The 19345-nt window shown below is 33.8% G+C and overlaps 1 protein-coding gene across 1 annotated transcript in view; it reads left to right on the top strand.

The window, feature by feature from the left end:
* The window catches only part of ArfGAP3 (ADP-ribosylation factor GTPase activating protein 3), a 62770-nt gene that overhangs the window by 32508 nt on the left and 10917 nt on the right, over positions 1-19345 (top strand). Inside the window, exons 4-9 of the mRNA XM_089107182.1 lie at positions 1188-1298; positions 5248-5475; positions 7798-8024; positions 11397-11549; positions 13857-14076; positions 17220-17444. Of these exons, the coding sequence (XP_088963308.1) occupies positions 1188-1298; positions 5248-5475; positions 7798-8024; positions 11397-11549; positions 13857-14076; positions 17220-17444 (1164 nt within the window). The remainder of the gene's footprint in view (positions 1-1187; positions 1299-5247; positions 5476-7797; positions 8025-11396; positions 11550-13856; positions 14077-17219; positions 17445-19345) is intronic.

Here is a 19345-nt window from a genome sequence, read left to right as displayed (position 1 = left end):
AGAGACATTATCGAACAAAATAAATTGCTCTGGAAAATTGAAAATATGTTCTGAAAGGGCTGAAATAAAATCTTCAGACTTAGAATCCTGCTTTAAAGCCGAAGAAATAGAATCTTTATGCTGTAACAATCTCATTTCCAAATTCTGGCTAATGCGTCCCACATATGAGCTTCCGCAAGTAAATGGGATCTGATAGATCCCACTTTGTAGCCCCAATGAAGTTAGATCCTTCCCAGAATTTAGAAAACTACCCTAAGTATTATTACTCTTTAAAGCTACCTTTAGACCATTACTCTGTAAATTTTTTTTTTATTTTTCACTTAGCCCGGGTACATATGGTAAGGAACAAAAAACATCCTTCTCCCGGGTTGTTTCCAAGACTTTCTTAGAAATCTCTAGAAACCTTTTTCTTCTTTTTGAAAAAGTCTGGTTAATTAACCACTATGGATACATATTGCTTATTAGTATTTTTCTTACAAAGGACAACTCCCCCTCAATAAATTTGGGAGAGAAAATACTAAAGATCCGGTCAGTTAAAGAAATGATCAAGCCAATTTTTACTTTGCGAGCGTGACCGGAACCATGAGACAAAAATCTATTGCTAATTGTCGGTTTTCTGTTAATTTTAAAATCCAGACTATTTTCGTTTTTTAAAAGAAGAACATTAAGAAAAGGAAGTCTCCCATTCTCTTATAATTCAACAGTAAACTTTAAATCCCCCTCCCCCCAAACAGTTAAGATGTTCCAAAAACCTTTTAAACTCCTCCCCATAATTCCATACTGAAATTATGTCATCCATATACCGGCCCCAAAAATATGTTTTAAAAAATATGAACCTAACGCAATTGTTTCAATATTCTCCACAAAAATATTAGCTAATAAAGGAGATAAAGGGGCACCCATAGGTAAACCATTTATTTGTCCAAATATTAAAAGGATTTGTCTATTAAAAGGATTTATCCCTATTTGAGGTTTTATTTATCGTCATGGAGTGTGGTATCCCAAATTATCTACATTCTTTATGCTTTGTTTTGTTGTTATTCACCTTCAGTATTTTTTCTTTAATTATTTTCTCGTTGATTATTTTATTATTCTCTCTTTTTGTTTACTTATACTATTTAATTTTGATTTGTTTTTACTTACAGATAATTCAAAGATTTTAAAACAGCTATTCTCTTTGCTTTTAGCTTCATATTGAGAATTTCAACTCTAGCCTGTCAACTTTACATCGAGAAAAGGAAACCGAAGAAATTGAAGAGGAATCAAAAGAATCTGTAACTGTTCCTCCAAGCTCTCAGGTAGATTGATAATTCTGAATCTTTTGCAAAAATTTTTACTCGTATTCTAGGCGAAAGTTTTACTAAGGGACGGTGTTGGCGATACGAATTAGAAATCAGGGTAAGGTCTGCCAAAAATTGCATAAAAATAACATAATCACTTAAAAGCAACATGAAAATCAGAATTTTTGGATCCAAAAGTCATCTCATCTGGCATGTATAAAACTTCGACGTAGAATTTGTTGTGGTTTATGCCAAGTCTCTACAAATTTGAGCCAATTATAAGGATTTTTGGACGACAATACAAAACGGCCAAAACGGGCAAATCGTTTGGCTAAATTGGTCGGTTTGTTTGTATAACCCAACTGCCGTAGGAGTAAGCGGAGTAGCTTGTGGACCGGAATAGCGTCCTCTAAACAAAATAACAGTTGCTTGGTTGTAGTGATTGTACTAAGTAACTAGCTTACTCTTGCTTAGCTAGTTTTTTTCTGTAAAAAGTCAGGTTTAAAGTTTAAATAGATGGCTAAATAAAAAAGTAATTAAAATATAAGCATGATAGGTACATGGTAAGCGTGCGTAGCTGTGTTTTCCTCAGGCGGCTTGGTGCTGAGGTGATTTGTTAGTAGTAGTAGTTTGATAGGTGTATTAAACCAATAAGTAAATAAGTTCAAATTTAAGTTTATTAAAATTAATTTTAAGTTTAGAGAGTTTTTTGTGGGTTGTGCAAAGTTTCTATAAATTTGAGCCAGCTGAGGTTTTTGGGACGATACAAGCCAAAACGGTCAAGTCTTTCGGCTAAACTGGTCGATTTGATTGTCCTGCCCAAATGCCGTAGGAGTAAGCGGAGTAAATTGTGGAGCGCAGTAGCGCCCTCTAAACAAAATTATAGTGGCTCGGTTCTAGTGATTGTACTAATTAACCTTACTCTTGATGAGCAAGTTTCTTTCGTAAAAATCATGATTAAATAGATGGCTAAATAAAGAAGTAAATAACAAATAAGCAGGATAGGTGCATGATGAGCGTGCTTAATTGTGTTGGCCTCAGGTGGCCTGGTGCTGCGATGAGTTGTTAGTAGTAGTAGTTTGATAAGTGTATTAAATTAATAAGTAGATGAGTTTAATTTTAAGTTTAGAGAGCTTGTTGCAGTTTTTGCAAAGTTTCTATAAATTGGGTTAACTATTAGGATTTTTGGACGACAATACAAAACGGCCAAAATGGTCAAATCTTTTGGCCAAATTGGTCGATTTGTTTCTCTAGCTAAGTTCGTAGGAGTAAATTGTGGAGCGCAGTAGCGCCCTCTAAACAAAATTATAGTAGCTCGGTTGTAGTGATTGTACTAATTAACCTTACTGTTGATGAGCAAGTTTCTTCTGTAAAAATCATGTTTAATTAGATGGCTAAATGCAAAAGTAAATAATAAATAAACATAATAGGTGTATGAAAATTATAAATAAATAAGTTGAAAGCTAATGTAAATAAGTGAGTAGAGAGCAAAGTATCATTTTGCTTTTTTCTATGATTACTATGTATTAACATATATTAAATTATATATAATATTTATATATATTAATTAAAAAAAACCTTCCTAAATAAATTTTAAAAACAACACTAAAAACTCATACTAAAACTTAAGATGAGCAGAAATAAAGTCCTATAATAATTCAAACGACCATAAATTTCGATCAAAGAATAAATGAAAACCAAAAGGGAGAGAAATTAAAATAAATAATTGCTTCAAACATAAATACAATAGATACTGATGTAGATGAATAATTAAATTCTAAGACGGGTAGAAATTAAAATGAATACTCGAGTCAAAAACGAGCAGAAATTACTGGAAATAAAAATTTGTCTACTGCCTAATTTTTTGATACATTAACAAAAACCGAAATAAATTTCTAAAATGATCAAGAAAACTGGGAGGAACTAATGAAAATAAACTGAATGTTAACATTCAAAATAGTAAAATATAATGTTACTAGTTCCAGGAAATCTCAGCAACTCAAGGTTTTTTTTTTTTTAGTGCTATTATTTCCAAAAAAATGTTTTAAGCATGTTTGGTTTTCAGCACAGGGCAAATGACGAAATAGAATTTAGAAGTTTCATGGGTAGGATGAGGGGGGCGGTAGCTAAACTATTGTTCATAGTAATGTCTATTTGTTTTAAGCTTGACTTCAGACTTAAATAAATCTAAATTAAATTATTCAGCTTAGTTTCTACCTGCATTTGGATCTATTTATTTATCTATTAGTATCTGTAATCTAAACAAAATCTCAAAATTTGGGTCGAATGTCTTTGGAAGATAGGTGCCGTACGGAAAAGAAGGGCAGGGGTAGGGGATGGTTATCCTTATGGTAATTTTTTACTCTTAAAAGGACACTAGAACTTTCAATTTCCATTCGGATGAGCTCCATCCATAGCTTCTAGGACCCCGTGTATGTGAAGTGGATCTGAGAAAAAAAAAACATTGAAGGCTTATGGCTTTTTACTTGAGGCAACACTAGAGTGGTGGCTCTGATGTTCGTTAGAAGTACCAATTGGAAGAGACGGTGATACAATATAGCTTAGAAAACTAACGTTTATATTTATTTTCGACTTTAAGTCTTTTTTTTCCATTGACTCGCACTATTTGGTGCCACTCGTCCTTAATTTTTTGAGGTATCTTCTTTCATGAAGTTGTTTATGTAACTCTTATATGAATTTTTATCTTCCCCCAGACTAGAAGGTACGATTTGTTGAGCTTTTCCATTACTTTAGGGGATGACATTTCGGACGAGAGCCGTATACTTGGACATTGAAGACTGCATTTAGGAGGTGAATACTTTCTGTGCACTGGATTTATCCTAGCCATCAAAGTTATTGCAGTTTTATTCTGTTAAGGAGGGTTTATTAGACTTTGAAGAAGCTCCATGTTGGAGGTTGTGTCATTGAACCTGATACCGCCAATGTGTAGCAGTGATTTTGTTTTGAAGTCGTCGAGGCGGTACGGCACTGATTATTTGCTTTCAAAGTCCAAGATTCACTGGCATATATGGTAACAAGGACGATAAGTGAGCTGAACGGTCTTGACAATGTTGACATCTTCTTGTTCTTCCGAGTGAGAGCTTTAAAACTTGACTTTGTAACTGCCATCTTTTTCATAATGCCTTGGGAGTGGTTATGGTCGGTAAGTATGCTGCTAAGGTTGCTAAATGCTGTGACCCACTCAGCATTGTCTCTTTCAAACTGGAGGCAGAGTTTTACCTTGGAATTTGGCTGACATCAAAGGGACATGGATTCGTTTTTGAAGTGCTGATGGTCATCCCAAAGAGGTTGATGATTGAGAGATTGATGGTATCAGCACGGAGACTGAAGATCTTGAGTGGTTCGGTTATTTGATCATATCATAAGTATAGGTGATTTTGTTTATAGCCTACGTGGCACCCGACAGCACCAGACTCCGCCTACGAGGGCACCAGGCGAGTTAAGGGATTGAATTAGTAAGAGGTTGCGGAAAATACTGTGCAGGGTTGTACTTTGGTTTTTCTTGTTCTTTTTTCCTTCTTTGTGGTGCTAAAGATCCTACTGAAAACAAAATCATGTAATTTGACACCAAAAATAAATAAAATTACTGATGATAAATAAAAGTTCAAATAGGGATAAAATCCTTTTAATAGACAGTGTTTCACAAACAGTGATACATAATTCACAAAAAATACCAGATATTTCGGTCACATATGCAGTGACCGTCATTAGTAGTAAAGCTGAAATATCTGGTATTTTTTGTGAATTTCTATCACTTTTTGTGAAACACTGTCTATTAAAAGGATTTTATCCCTATTTCAACTTTTATTTATCGTCATGGAAAGGCACTGTGATGTCCGAAATTATCTACGTCAAAATTACTGATTGACTTAAATTCAGTATTTAAAAATTGATTAAACCTATTCTACTTCTGAATGGCTCATAAAATGTCTTCTCTTCTTTTCAGGTGAACACGAACGATTCCCTGCCTCCACTAGTTAGTCTAAAAAATGGAAATGAGAAGCCAAAACAGGAAGAAACATTACCAGATTTCAGCATCGAAGGTCTTCTCACTGGTTGTGATGCAGCTATGCCTACCACAAAAACAACATATATAGGCCAGAAAAAGCCAGCTGCCAAAAAATCTGGTCTAGGTGCAAAGAAGGGATTAGGCGCAACCCGGATGAAACATTCGGTAAATCAGTTCGGTATTTTGTGCCTCGTCATGCCAGCAAACAGGGATACGAGGACGAATTCCTCGCACAATTTTTTCAACTTAAAAATGAAATGATAGCAAGGTTATATTTTGTTTTAACAAAGGAAAGATTAAATGAAAAGCCCTATATTTTCGGGAAGCGCTATGGACGCTTTTGTTCAGAAAAAAAAAATCTTTAACTTGTCAAAAAATAATGCTGTAGAATCACGATAGGCTGAAATAGAAATGATTCTAAACTCACCGCTGAACATAAACAACGTGCTGTTACGACTAGCAAATATAAAAAATTTTGCTTAAAAATTAGCAGAATAAAAACTGGAAAGTAAAAATAAATTTGAAAGATTAAAAGCATTGTTTACTTAAAAAAAGGACTTTGTGCAAGTATCGTAAATAAAAAAAGGAATATCAAGTTTTACATAGTCAAGTTCTTCAGAAAGCTTATTTGAATAAAAAGGAAACTTAGTATTTGCATATTTTCTTTGTTTTTTATCTTGGTGAACATGTTCATATATATATATATATATATATATATATATATATATATATATATATATATATATATATATATATATATATATATATATATATATATATATTCTCGGTCAGTAATTTTACTAACCTTATACAATGCATGCCTCCTCTTGATGCTAGTCAAAAGACTGGGGGATATCCCTGGCTTTTCTGCACTTGTTTCATTTTTTTTCTTTATAGTTATATTAATACACACTTTATTGATCAAATTTGTGACTTTTTCATACCACAGTGCAAACATAACACTAAGCCACCTTAGGTCAAGACCCTTGCTCCTCCTCTGCCAAGTTCATTCAAAAGTCCAACCGTTTAATTCTCCAATAATTTATTAATTTCCGTCAAGTTCTTTTTATGACCTATTCCAAACCTATTCGGGGATGTCATGTTTTTCATTTGGCCCCAGATGAATGGCTAAAAAATACAATCAGGTTCTTTTTATGACCTATTCCAACCCTTTTCGGGGATCAATTGCTTTACATTCGGCCCAAGAAGAATGGCTAAAAGACAATATTTAGTAATCTATCACCCTTCATCCATAATACCTGGCCTACTCGTCTTAACATTTCTTTCATTATTTCCCTGGAAAGGGGGATCGAACCTGATAGCAAAATAATCGTCTTGCTTTGTAATATTAAACTGTAAGACGAGAAAATAAGATACCAAAAACTTGCGCAAGGAATATGAACCTTAAATGAGGAAGTATGCTCTTTAACTCGCCGCACTTTTTTACGCTCTCATTTTTATTTTTAACTTTTAAATTTTTTTGAATTTCTCGCTCAGAATCTATTAACAATCTCTTCCACAACATTTTGAGAATTTCACTAACAATTTTCTGTGGGTTTGTGAGAACTTAATTTTTTGTAAAATTATTAGAACAATTTTTAAATGGGATAATGTAAATAATCTGGGGAGTCTATAAAGTCTGGAGATTTAATCTGTGGATGATCAGAAATTCAAAAAATCGAATTAAAAATAAGTAAAAACAGGAGTCTTAAAAACTAAAATGCTTTTGATAAAAAGAGGGATTTTTTGGGCTACATTACATAAAACCCTTGCCTATTTCTGAGGAGTTTTTAAAAATTAGTTTGTTAGCTCTGCAACCCTTCAAAATTTTTTCCTCATTTTCTTAGGTCAAGAATGTAAACCCAGAGTTTATAATTTGAGAGTCCAAATAACAATTGGATTGTATGACTTAAGTTAAATCAGGGTCTCCCAATCAGGTCGTCACTTGAAATAGTGATGGAGTTCTTACAGCAATTCTTGTCTTATTCTAAGGTAACTTATTCCTGGTACAGGGGGGGGGGCGCGGGCCCCCCAAGATTTTTCTGGCGTCCTCATTTGTTTTTTCTCTTTTTTTACCCTATTTTTTATAAACTAGTCAATTTCGTTAATTATTGGTGCCCTTGTCATATTCTCCCCCCCCCCTAAGATTTTGATCCGCCTTTTCCCTCGCATCTTGTAGCATATACCTTTGGAGGTATGCCTTCGAATGTCTTCGAAGGTTTCTGGTTTGAATTTCGCCTTTTTAAAGTCATATCTAAACCGTTTTTATTCACTATAAACAGAAGAAATGAAGCAGTGCGCTTGTCAGTTGATTTCGGTCCTAAAAAAGTTCGGTTTGGGGAAATTCTTAGAAAGCTCTTATTTTTTTTTTACGATTTTTTTTAATGCAATATCAGCAACAATTTGATAATTTCAGCATTATTCCATTTTCGCTGATCATAATTTATTTAGCTTGTTCTTTTGAAGAAAGCATATCTTTGTTTTTAGGTCGATTTTGATGAACTTGAAAAGCGGTTAGAAAGGCCTCAAACATCTCCTATAGTGCCATCTACTTCAGATCAAGACGAGAAGAAGATGGCGTCGTTAAGACTAGCTTATGAAGATTTAACAGTTCAGCCTATGAAAGAATCTGAAAAGCTGAAAAATACTGACTCCAAAAAGACAGAGCAGATTGAAAGGCTAGGCATGGGAATGGCGGGTGGATTTCAACGGTCGTAAGTTTTTTTTTATCATTATTAACTGTAATTACAGACGCAATGGACTCTGACAGAATTTTTTAAGATTTATTTTCCTTGTGTATGTTTTGGGTAGTGTTGCAGAGTTGCTGCTTTAATACTTCAACTTAAACCGAAAATTTTGATTTTATTTGATAGGTGAGATTAAGCTTATCCATACATCGAACTAGGTTTTTGAAATTTGCTTTGCATTTTTTTTTTTTTTTTTCTTTCTCGAGAAGGTATAAAAAACCTGTGAAAATAGGGAAATTATCCTATTTTTTAAGTAACTTTTCTTATTTCTAAATTCATGGTGCCTGGTATGATTAAATATCTGGTTTACCTCTAGTTTTTTATAGAGGTTCTAAATGATTGTTGAACCTTCTTTTGTAAGAGCCGGCGTAGAAACTCTTAGGGATAAATTCTCCGGGAAGGTCAGTCCAAATCGAAGGGTCACTTTGAATGAAGCTGTTCTTCAAACACTCTGTTTTCGGCTGGCCAACCTCAATGTAATTGGACCGAGCTGTATGCCATCGTTTCTGCCTTGTTGGCAGAAACGAAAATGAGGCAGAAAAGGAAAATGGGAGGGAGGATACGAGAGAGCTCTATAGAAGGAGGTAAATTTGTTTCTTGTAGAAAACAGACAACTTTGGATCATCATCTAAGAAAAAGCTCATTATCTAAAGAAGTAGTATTTTAAAAATAACCTTAATCACGAATACATTGTGATAGTAACAAAACTTACGTTATATAATTTAATATGTAAATAAATAATATGTATGTCGATATATAGTACATGTGTACATAATATGTCTAAAATATATATTATAATATGTTTTTGTTGTTGGATGTAAAATAATAACAATATACATTTTATTGATTTCAAACTAATAAACTGCTCTCAAGTCATAAATTAATCAATTAAAAACTTAATGAGCCAAATTGAATATGTATGCTATGTTCTTAGTATGCTTTTAATCCCCTAGAATTGGGGATTAAAAAAATACAGACATATACTGACTAGTTCACGATTACGTAGTACATTTAAATGAGCCCCTGCTTACCCAACAAAAAATGTGTATGGCGAGAATTTCTAAGGAATACTACTATTACTACTCACTGCAGCACCAAGCAACCGGAGGTGAACACAGCTACGCACGTTCATCCTTCACCCAGATCTATTCAAAGCCTCCCTCTTTAGACCTACCCAAGAAGTTCCCATCTTCCTTAAATCTTTCCTCGCGACGTCCTCCCACCTCATTCGGGGACAATCTGTTTTCGTTTGGCCCTAGACGGTTGTCCAACAAGGACAATCTTGGACAATTTGTCATCCATCCGCAGAACGTGACATAGCCATCTCAATCCTTCTCTCATTATAGCCCTAGAAAATGGGATTGGCACACATTTTTCGTACAGCTTACTGTTTGAGACACGGTCACTCAGTCGGGTACTCATAGCAATCCGTAGGAAATTTCTCTGGGAAAACATCAAGCCTCGGGCAAAAAAAAATATGTCCCCTTTTTTCTGGAGTGCCCACGTTTCAGAACCATACTTGACCACTGTCATCACTACTTACTTAATACCTAAGTCCCATACATCCTCATGGGACGTCTTGGGGCCACTCCTTCCAGAATCTTATGAGCTAGGGCTGGATATGCTGTTCTGTCAAGTGCAGTTTGGGATAGTTTGGCAATGCGTTGTCGGTCAAAGTTTTCGATCCACCTTTTGCGCGGTCTTCCCCGTGGTGGAAGTCCTTCAGTTTTCCCTTCAAGTGTGATCTTGGGCAGGGGTTCGGGATTCATTCACTTTACATGGACGAACCAGCGCAGCTGCTGTTTTTGGATTTTGTTCAGGATAGTGTCTTGCGACTTCAGCCTTCTTCGGACTGGCATCACTGTAGCTTCCGATATTCCAAGTATGGTGCGCAGACTTATCTTTCTGTTCTTCCAAAGTTTTTTCAACTATGAAAAACACCCTGGCCTTGGCTATTCTATTTTCATCATCTTGACAGCACCCATTGTCGTTACTAATAACCTAGGCAAGTGAAGCTTTCCACTTGATCCATCTTCTCCTTACCCAACATCACCTCTTCGCCATCAGTTGTTCCTAGTTTGGCGTCTTAGTTTTCTTATGATTAATTTTCAAATTTATTCTTGTACTGTGAACTCGCAAAGCCTAAAAAAAATAAGGATAGGACCTTTGCTAAAGCTCTTTATCAGCTGAATCAAATGCCTGTTCATAGTCTTAAAACTGAGGACTAAAAGTGTTCGATGACTCAGGCGCTTCTCAATTATTAATCTAAGAGTGAAATTGTGGTCGATGCATCCTCTCCCCTTCCTAAAACCCAGCTGTTCTTCTCTCAAAACTTTACAGCATCTCTAAGTCTAAAAAGTATCATCGTACTAAGTAATATGCTTCCTACAGAAACCAAGCTGATGCTTCTATAATTACCACACAACTCAAATCACCTTTTTTATAGAGGAGTTTAATTAGTTTTGTTAAAATTGCTAGGTACTTCCCCTTTTTCAAAAATTGTATCCATATTCTTCAGTAGTTTATCTTTAACTTCATAACTACTATATATATATATATATATATATATATATATATATATATATATATATATATATATATATATATATATATATATATATATATATATATATATATATATATATATATATATATATATATATATATATATATATATATATATACTCATTTGCCACACTATCTAAGTAAGTTAGATCATCCTCTAAGAGAGGGATCTCCTGGGGGAGGGTTGCCCCCCCCCTAACTATTTTGGCGTTCGGTAAAGGCGAAACTTTCGGCAGAAATTTTGCAAAATCGGTTGAAATTTAGCAAAATTCTTGATTTCTGCAGAAAATTCGGCATAAATCAGGTTGCGATTTGGTAAAATTTACGAAGATCGCCCCCTAATGAAATGAGCCTCGGGACGCTCCTGCTCACCTAGGCTATATATTATGATTGATAATTTACTTACTAGGTTTAATATCATTTTACGTTCTATTTGCTTATTAGATTTCAATTGTAATAAGGTTGGGGTATGGGATATAAATTTGGATGGGAAAATCCTGTATGAACTTGGGTGGAACATCCTTTTGTTTCTGTACTCAAATGTTTGTCATGCTAAAACTTATCAGCAAATACAAATACTACTTGTGAAATGCTGAAATTTAGTCTTAATCCTCCTAATAAAATGAACGAAAAAGGGCAAGTAAAGAAAATCAAAGATAGAAAAGATCCCTATTAAGAAACGATAACATTTTGGTTTGGAAGGTAGCTAAAGCTCGTACAATATTATTTTTAACTATTCATCTAAACGTTTGTTATTTTATATATTTATTCAAGGTCTGTAAGCCATTCTGCATTTTCTAATATGCAAGTTATAGAGCAAGAAGGATCCAGAGAGAAGCTGGCAACCCTGCCTGGGTCCTCCCGTACTGACATCTTTGAAGATTATAGCGATGATTTTGTCCTCGTTGGAACAACCTCTTCTTCTAAGTATGTTCCTCTCTTGTTTGTAGTTGAGGTTACTGCAACTACTAATAACTCGTTACAGCATCAAGCCGCTTGGGATCACACCGTTGTGTGAAGCGCTTCGCAATCCTAACCCGTTCAAAGCTGAATTCTTTACTGCTTCTTATGAAACTTCATAGTCCTTTAAGTCCTTTAACCTCTTCCCACCTCTCTTCCCAAAGAAATAGTATCTACAGTTGCTTAAGTGAAGAATAAACCTCTTCAACTTTTCCAGCTTTCTAAAGAAATAGTTTGATATGATTAAAAAAAAACAAAAAAACTTCCAAATGTGGTAAAGAAAAATAATTTTCGGTTGCGCTAAGATATTTTAACTGTCAATTTATGTAAGTAAAACTTACTGATTCTATATTAACTCATTAAGATTATCTCATATTGCATCCCTTTATATTTAGAGCAGGTAAAGAATTGTTTCCCATCTCTGAGTGTCATTCAGATATTTATTGAAATATAATTTCAGGTCTATAAGCAGAGTAAAGTGGCCGTGAATAATGTGAATCTAAGACTATTCGACTGTGAGATTACGGCCTTACTTGGCCACAATGGACTGTCAGAATTCGGACTTAATATTTTGTTCCACTTGTTTTTAAGTGTTCTCCAAATAGTAAACTTTTCACATGCGACAGGGTTTCATTTTTGGGGTGGTCCAACTACTGGAAAGGTCTTATTGGCCCTTATATGGCCCAAGTATGAATACAATTTTCTGTGTTGGATCTATTCTGCTGGATATTCACATATAGATGGTTGAAAAAGCTGAAAATAATCAGTAATCAGTCCATTTGGTCATCAGTTGACCAAAAACGCTATATTTTATTTTTCAAAAAGACTATCACAAGATCTGATAGTGTCGGCCTTGGTCTATACGCCGCTTAAAAAAATCTGAAAAAAAAAATTAACAGCATTTACATTTTTGCCTCTACTTTTTCTTCTGTTTTCCCTTTCTTATGACCTCTTCCTACTCCATCTGGAGATTACATTTTGCCCCAGATGGTTGTTCAAAAGGGACGTCCGAGATCTTCCTCAGAATATCATCCTTCGTTTGTAAAATGTTATATTTTATTTTTCGAAAAGACTTACACAAATTCTGAGAGATTCGAATTCGGTTTATACGCCAACGTAAAAATGTGGGGGAAAAAAATTGATAGCATTCACACTTTTGCTTGTCTCTTCTTTTTCTTCTGTTTCCCTTCTCTTATTCCTGTTCTTTTTATTTTTATTTTCTCTTTTTTTCTTATCTCTCTTTTTTTTACTTTATTGTTAGCCTGGTCAGACTATAAAATAACTCATTTCAGCTAGAATATTTTTAGGGGCAGTATATAAGAATAAATACATGTAATTACCTTACTGAACATTGATGTCCATTAGGAATATATTCGTATTTGTTCAATAGCGTGAACATTTTGCTTGTATCAATGTAAGATGTTTTTAATACACATGAAAAAAACAGAGAAATAAAAACAGAACTTAAAAAGACTTAAAAAGCCAAGCAATAAACAAGATAATAATCCAAAAATCAAAATTATCATCGAAAATAAAATAATTCAAATACACAATAGTAATTAGATTCACCACTAAAAGGAAAAATCTGAAAAAGAAAAAAGACGAAAAAGCAAAAAATAATTGTTGTACTACCTAGTTTCGTAGGCAAGAATATCGCTTATTTATTCGTTTTATATTTTGATTTTCATTAATATTTTGGGTTTCTTGGCTTTTTTGGCTTTTTGGGTTTTGCTCCTTGTTCAACTTTTTTGATTTCCTGCTCTTACTAGTTTCTTGTTTTTCCTCCCTGTCGAGGACTACTTTATCGAAACAGATAAAATTCTCCGTTTATTTTTTTTACCCTTTTCTGTGTTTCTTTTTCCGTTTATAGTTCCATTTTGTTTTTATTGTTAAACTATTTTCTTCATTATGTAATTAATTATCTATTAAGTTAGAATATTAAGTTGTTTGTATAATAATTCAAAATTGAGTGCAATTTTGTAATTTAGCATGAGTAGTTTTTTTTAAACAGAGTGTATCTGTTGGGATGATTGAGTTTAAAAAGCTGATCTGAAACCGAACTAATGAGAAATAAGCCGAGTATTATCGATACGAGCACATTGTATAACTCGGTATGTGAGTCACTTTTTGAAGACAAGTTTTTAAAATTGATTCACGTGAGAGGCTAAAAGAATGTGCAAAATTGACCTATGTTGTCGACTGACGTTAAATTTGAATGAAGGGGTTATGACAAGGTAAATTCCAGGAATCTAACTTTAATTTATTCTCGTATAGGAGTAGTCTGAGGTCAATTGATGATCTTCTGAGGCAGTCTTACACCTCAAAGACTTCGGATTTCCCTGGGAGTGGTCGATCATCAGGAAGTGCTGTTAGAGAAGCTCCTCGTTCTAACTTCAGCTCCAATTTCGCAAACAGCGATGAAGCAACGAAGAAATTCGGGAATGCTAAAGCAATCTCAAGTGAACAATTTTTTCAAGATAATTCTAGTGCCGATGTAAGCATTATTTCATGCATATTTTATGATTAATTTCTGTTTTGTTTTATTAATATAAGACTGTTGTAGAATATAGCGTTGAAGCTCTGGTTGGCGGCAGGGTTGCCATTTTCTGACTTCTAAAAAGAGTGCAAATCAAGGCCAAAATAGAGTGATTTTTGCTCAAAAAGAGTGCAAGTAAAAAAATTAGCGCATCCCCTCTTCTGCGCCCCCTCTAAAGTCAAAAAGAGTGCATTTCACACCAAAAAAGTGCAAGATGGCTACCCGTTCCTTGGGTTAAATTTACTTTTGACGAATATACCAACTACTGACGTTAAAAGCGAACGAAAACTTACACCCAAAAAGAGTGATTTTCACTCTTCTGCATACCCTCTGAGGTAAAAAAGAATGCATTTCACATGAAAAGTGTGAAAGTTGGCAACCCTGCTTGGCGATGCGGGACCAAGGACCGATCCACGTGACAGCTAGGCTGGGTGACAGGCTTGCTACTTGTCCCTTTAAAGTCACAGCAATTAAACCGTCGAATCAAAGTCCTATGTGCCAGCAATGGCTCTGGAGGATATTAATCTTTTTTTTATCTTTATACAGTTGTTTTGTTATAATATAGTTGTTTGTTATGCTATATTATTGTTTTGTTTTTTATTATTTTATGAATCTTTTATTTTGCTTCATCAAACTTTGGTGTCTTATTCAAGACCGTAAGCCTTCTTTTTCATCAAGGGTGGTAAAAAAAAACAACTTTAAAAACACTACAAAAAAGTTTTTATAAGCATTTTTGTTATGTTTTTACGAATCAGATGAATTTTTTTTTTTGGGGGGGGGGGGGTGTTTAAAGTGTAGAAAAGTGAACTGCATCCACTTTCTTGACTTGAATTCTAGCAGTGTTTCATACACTAAATTTTGATACCTCATCATGTCGCATTTTTTTTTTTTTTAATTTTGAATGAAATTTCAAAATATTCCTTTTAGCTGCAACTGTTTCTCAAAACATATTATTTCAGTTTTTTCTCTTCAGTTTTTCTGCAAAGTCTATGCAAGGTTGTATACTGCCTTCTGTATTCCCTTGACCGATTTTATTTTGATCAAAATTACATCTCTTATTACCATACCCAGAATTTGTTTGGTTCTTGAAGGTGCAATAATGAAAAAGAAATTTTCGGAGACAAGATACAAAAAAAAACAACATTTTACTTGGTAATTTGAATAAAAACTGCCCAGAAATTCAGAAAAATTTAGGATTTGAGGAGGAAGGTGGCCTCTAAAGCCACCCTTCCTGGGTGCGTCCCCAACTCTAATCGAACACATAGAATATGCTTTAAAACATTCTAAGCACTTAAAGTAAATGAAAAAAGAAAAACTATAACATTTTCTTTGCAAAAAAATGCACCTTATTATTTGAACTGATAATAATGTAAAGTTAAGTGGCTTTTTTTTATTTTAGCTCGTAAACTAAAATTGTTTGTGCTTTAAAATAAGAATAAAAAGTAGTACCCTAAATTAACCTAAAGTTTTTCTTAGTTTTTTGGCCATTTTCAATTTTCTTTCAATTGCTTTTTCTATTTGCTTTAGATTATATTAAACTGCTTTAGATAAAAATCTCTTGAATAATAAAACCCTCTTGGGACCTCAAAAAACTGTTAGCTGGAAAGGGTGCTATTACAGTGACGTTGAGCAGGGAGTCTAGAAAGGCGACGTACTTTATGTAAAAACTTGATTTTAAATTTGTCCTATTTATTTCAATTCTCGTGCAATTTAATATTTTAATATAAATGAAAATTTCGAATTATACTTTTGAGGAATTTTTCTACAGCAATGTAAATATGCCCGTAACAATAGATGGTTATTGAGAAATAAATCATCTTTTTATCATTCTTTTTATTTCTTTTATCGATGTTGAAATTGTTTTTATGCTTGGACAAGTTCGTGTTCAAGGCGCGTTTTAGAGTTTAAAGTAGCAAAGATTGTAAAAAAATAAGGTTTGATTGTTTGTATTGGTTTAGTGGAAACTTACACAACCATTAATAAGGAAAAATTTGGAATAAAATGTTAATGAGAAAGACTTTCATATACTGTTATGCCTTTTTAGTAGTAGTGGACGTCAAACAAAAGAAAAAGAAACGTGGACGAAAAATAAGTCTATAAAATAGTCTAGATAATGCTTTTAGCTAGTTTCTTACGGGGCTAAGGATCTATTTATTAGACACTCCCCTCCCCCCTTATATGAACAAATTTGGACTGTGGTATCTTTTTAACAGCTCTCGAAGCAGAGCAATATAACCTGACTTTCAGGTAATAAGACCCTGACTCAGTATCCTTTTTTTTACTACTATCAACTCGTAAATTTATCGAAAGAAGAGGATGTACCTTGCTAAATCGATATTGAAATTGTATTTATACTTATTCAAGTTCATATGGTGTTTCAAAACACGCTTGAAAATCTAAAGTAGCAAGGATAGTGCAAAAAGATCTGACTGTCTGAATGGGTTGATTTGTCACTTATAAAAGTCTTTTGTATCTTAATTGGTTAGAAAAATTGGGGGTCTTATTGAAAAAGAGCTTCGTAAAGCTATTATGCATTTTTTCATAGTATTGGGCGGCAAATAAAAGGAAATAAACGTGGGTGAAAAATCAGCAAAAAAGAATCCAAAACAAAATGTGGCATCAAACTCCTTAAAACAAAGGAGGATTCAGAGCAAAATACGGGGGAGGGCGGGCAATTTGACAAGAGCGCTAATAACTGACCAAATTAACGGTTCATTTAAAACAAAACGAAATGAGGGTGCCAGGAAAAATCTTGGGCTCCTCCCCTTTATCCGTCCCTGGCTTAAGAAGGAGCAGCTTCCCTTTAAAGGTTTAGCTATTTTTTTAATCATTATTTGTTTGACAAAAGGTGTTTTTGAATTTAATTAAATACTTTTGTTTATTTTTTTTCACGGTTCAACTTGGCAAGACTAACGAAAATATTGTGCTGCGCTAAAAACTTCATAATTCTGAAACCGCCAAAAGAGCTATTGGCGCTTAAAAATGTGGTTTGGCATAGTGATATATTTTTTTACAGACGTTTTTGTATATAAAACAAAATTCGTCCCCTTACGTCAGTTGCACGGATAGTCTCATACATTTATCTAACGTTTTGTTTTAAGTATGAGCGTCAAACCAACAACAGTCGCTTTGAAGGATCTTCCAGCATTTCCTCTGCCGAATATTTCAACAGAACTGAAGTCCTTCCTGGATCAAGATACCCACTGAATAATATGTCCTTGCAAGCCCCTGATATGGACGAAGTCCGGGAGAGTGTTCGTCAAGGTGTGACCAAAGTTGCTGGAAAATTGTCCTCTTTAGCCTCTGGAGTCATGAGTCAAATACAGGTAACTTTTGGAAAAAATGCTTAATAGTTTAATTACTTATTAATTAAATTTCTTTATCAAATTATTTAATTATATAACGTTAAATTTATTGTATTTAACTATTATATTTATTAAATGCATTAATTGTATGTAATTTAATATGTAATTTATTCAATGTAATTAATAAATTAAATTTAGTTAAAAGTTTAACCTATAACTACTTAAAATTATTAAAAAACCGTTTGCCGGAAAAGACACTTTCTTTTGAATGTGGCTATCATAAGTGGAAATTGTCGAATTTGTCTCTTGGGTTTAGCTAAAAATCACTTAATAAAGCAAAACTGTCAAATCAACATCTTAATTGGTGTGACAATTGTCACTTGGATTTACATCTTGGTTAGCAAGTTGCGGAGAGCAGATTTTGTCTTGTCTCAACTCAGGATTAAGCTGATTAAAAGACGCCAGGCCCTTCTCTCCTCTCTAGTCTCTTTATTAGTTTTATATTTTTTTTTAAATACCATTTGCAAAAAAAAAACACAAACTAATTTTCCCTTCTGGCTTTCCCTCGAAGGGATTCCACATAAGCAAATCAATTTTCCTCTCACCTTTTAAGGGAATTTCCAAAAAAAACTTAACAGCACCAGCAGATATCCGGCAACAATTTTCCTTTCACCTTTTAAGTGAATTTCCAAAAAAAAAAACTTAACAGTACCAGCAGATATCCGGCAACAATTTTCCTTTCATCATTTAAGGGATTTTACAAAAAAAAAAACAACTTAACAGCACCAGCAGATATCCGGCAACTATTTTCCTTTCACCTTTTAAGGGATTTTCCAAAAAAACTTAACAGCACCATCAGATATCCGGCAACAATTTTCCTTTCACCTTTTAAGGGAATTTCCAAAAAAAACTTAACAGCACCAGCAGATATCCGGCAACAATTTTCCTTTCACCTTTTAAGGGAATTTCCAAAAAAAAAACTTAACAGCACCAGCAGATATCCGGCAACAATTTTCCTTTCACCTTTTAAGTGAATTTCCAAAAAAACTTAACAGCACAAGCAGATATCCGGCAACAATTTTCCTTTAACCTTTTAAGTGAATTTACAAAAAAAACTTAACAACACAAGCAGATATCCGGCAACAATTTTCCTTTCACCTTTTAAGGGATTTTCCAAAAATAAAACTTAACAGCACCAGCAGTTATCCGGCAACAATTTTCCTTTCAACTTTTAAGGGATTTTCCAAAAAAGAATTAACAACACCAGCAGATATCCGGCAACAATTTTCCTTTCACCTTTTAAGGGACTTTCTAAAAAAAACTAAACAGCAACAGTAGATATCCAGCAACAATTTTCCTCTCACCTTTTAAGGGAATTTCCAAAAAAAACTTAACAGCACCAGTAGATATCCGAAAACAATTTTCCTATCATCTTTTAAGGGATTTTCCAAAAAAAGAATTAACAGCACCAGCAGATATCTGGCAACAATTATCCTTTAACCTTTTAAGGGACTTTCTAAAAAAAAACTTAACAGCAACAGTAGATATCCAGCAACAATTTTCCTTTCACCTTTTAAGGGAATTTCCAAAAAAAAACTTAACAGCACCAGCAGATATCCGGCAACTATTTTCCTTTAACCTTTTAAGTGAATTTCTAAAAAAAACTTAACAGCATCAGCAGATATCCGGCAACAATTTTCCTATCCTCATTTAAGGGAATTTCGAAAAAAGAATTAACACCACCAGCAGATATCCGGCAACAATTTTCCTTTAATTTTTTAAGGGATTTTACAAAAAAAAAAACTTAACAGCATCAGCAAATATCCGGCAACTATTTTCCTTTCACCTTTTAAGGGACTTTCTAAAAAAAAATTAACAGCAACAGTAGATATCCGACAACTATTTTCGTTTCACCTTTTAAG

Source organism: Artemia sp. Qi Xiang Cuo, chromosome 21, assembly GCF_049724085.1.
Source record: "Artemia sp. Qi Xiang Cuo chromosome 21, ASM4972408v1, whole genome shotgun sequence".
In the NCBI taxonomy this organism is placed as follows: Eukaryota; Metazoa; Arthropoda; class Branchiopoda; order Anostraca; family Artemiidae; genus Artemia; species Artemia sp. Qi Xiang Cuo.
Note: the sequence above shows the minus strand (reverse complement) of the source record. Positions and strands in the feature narration are given on the sequence as shown.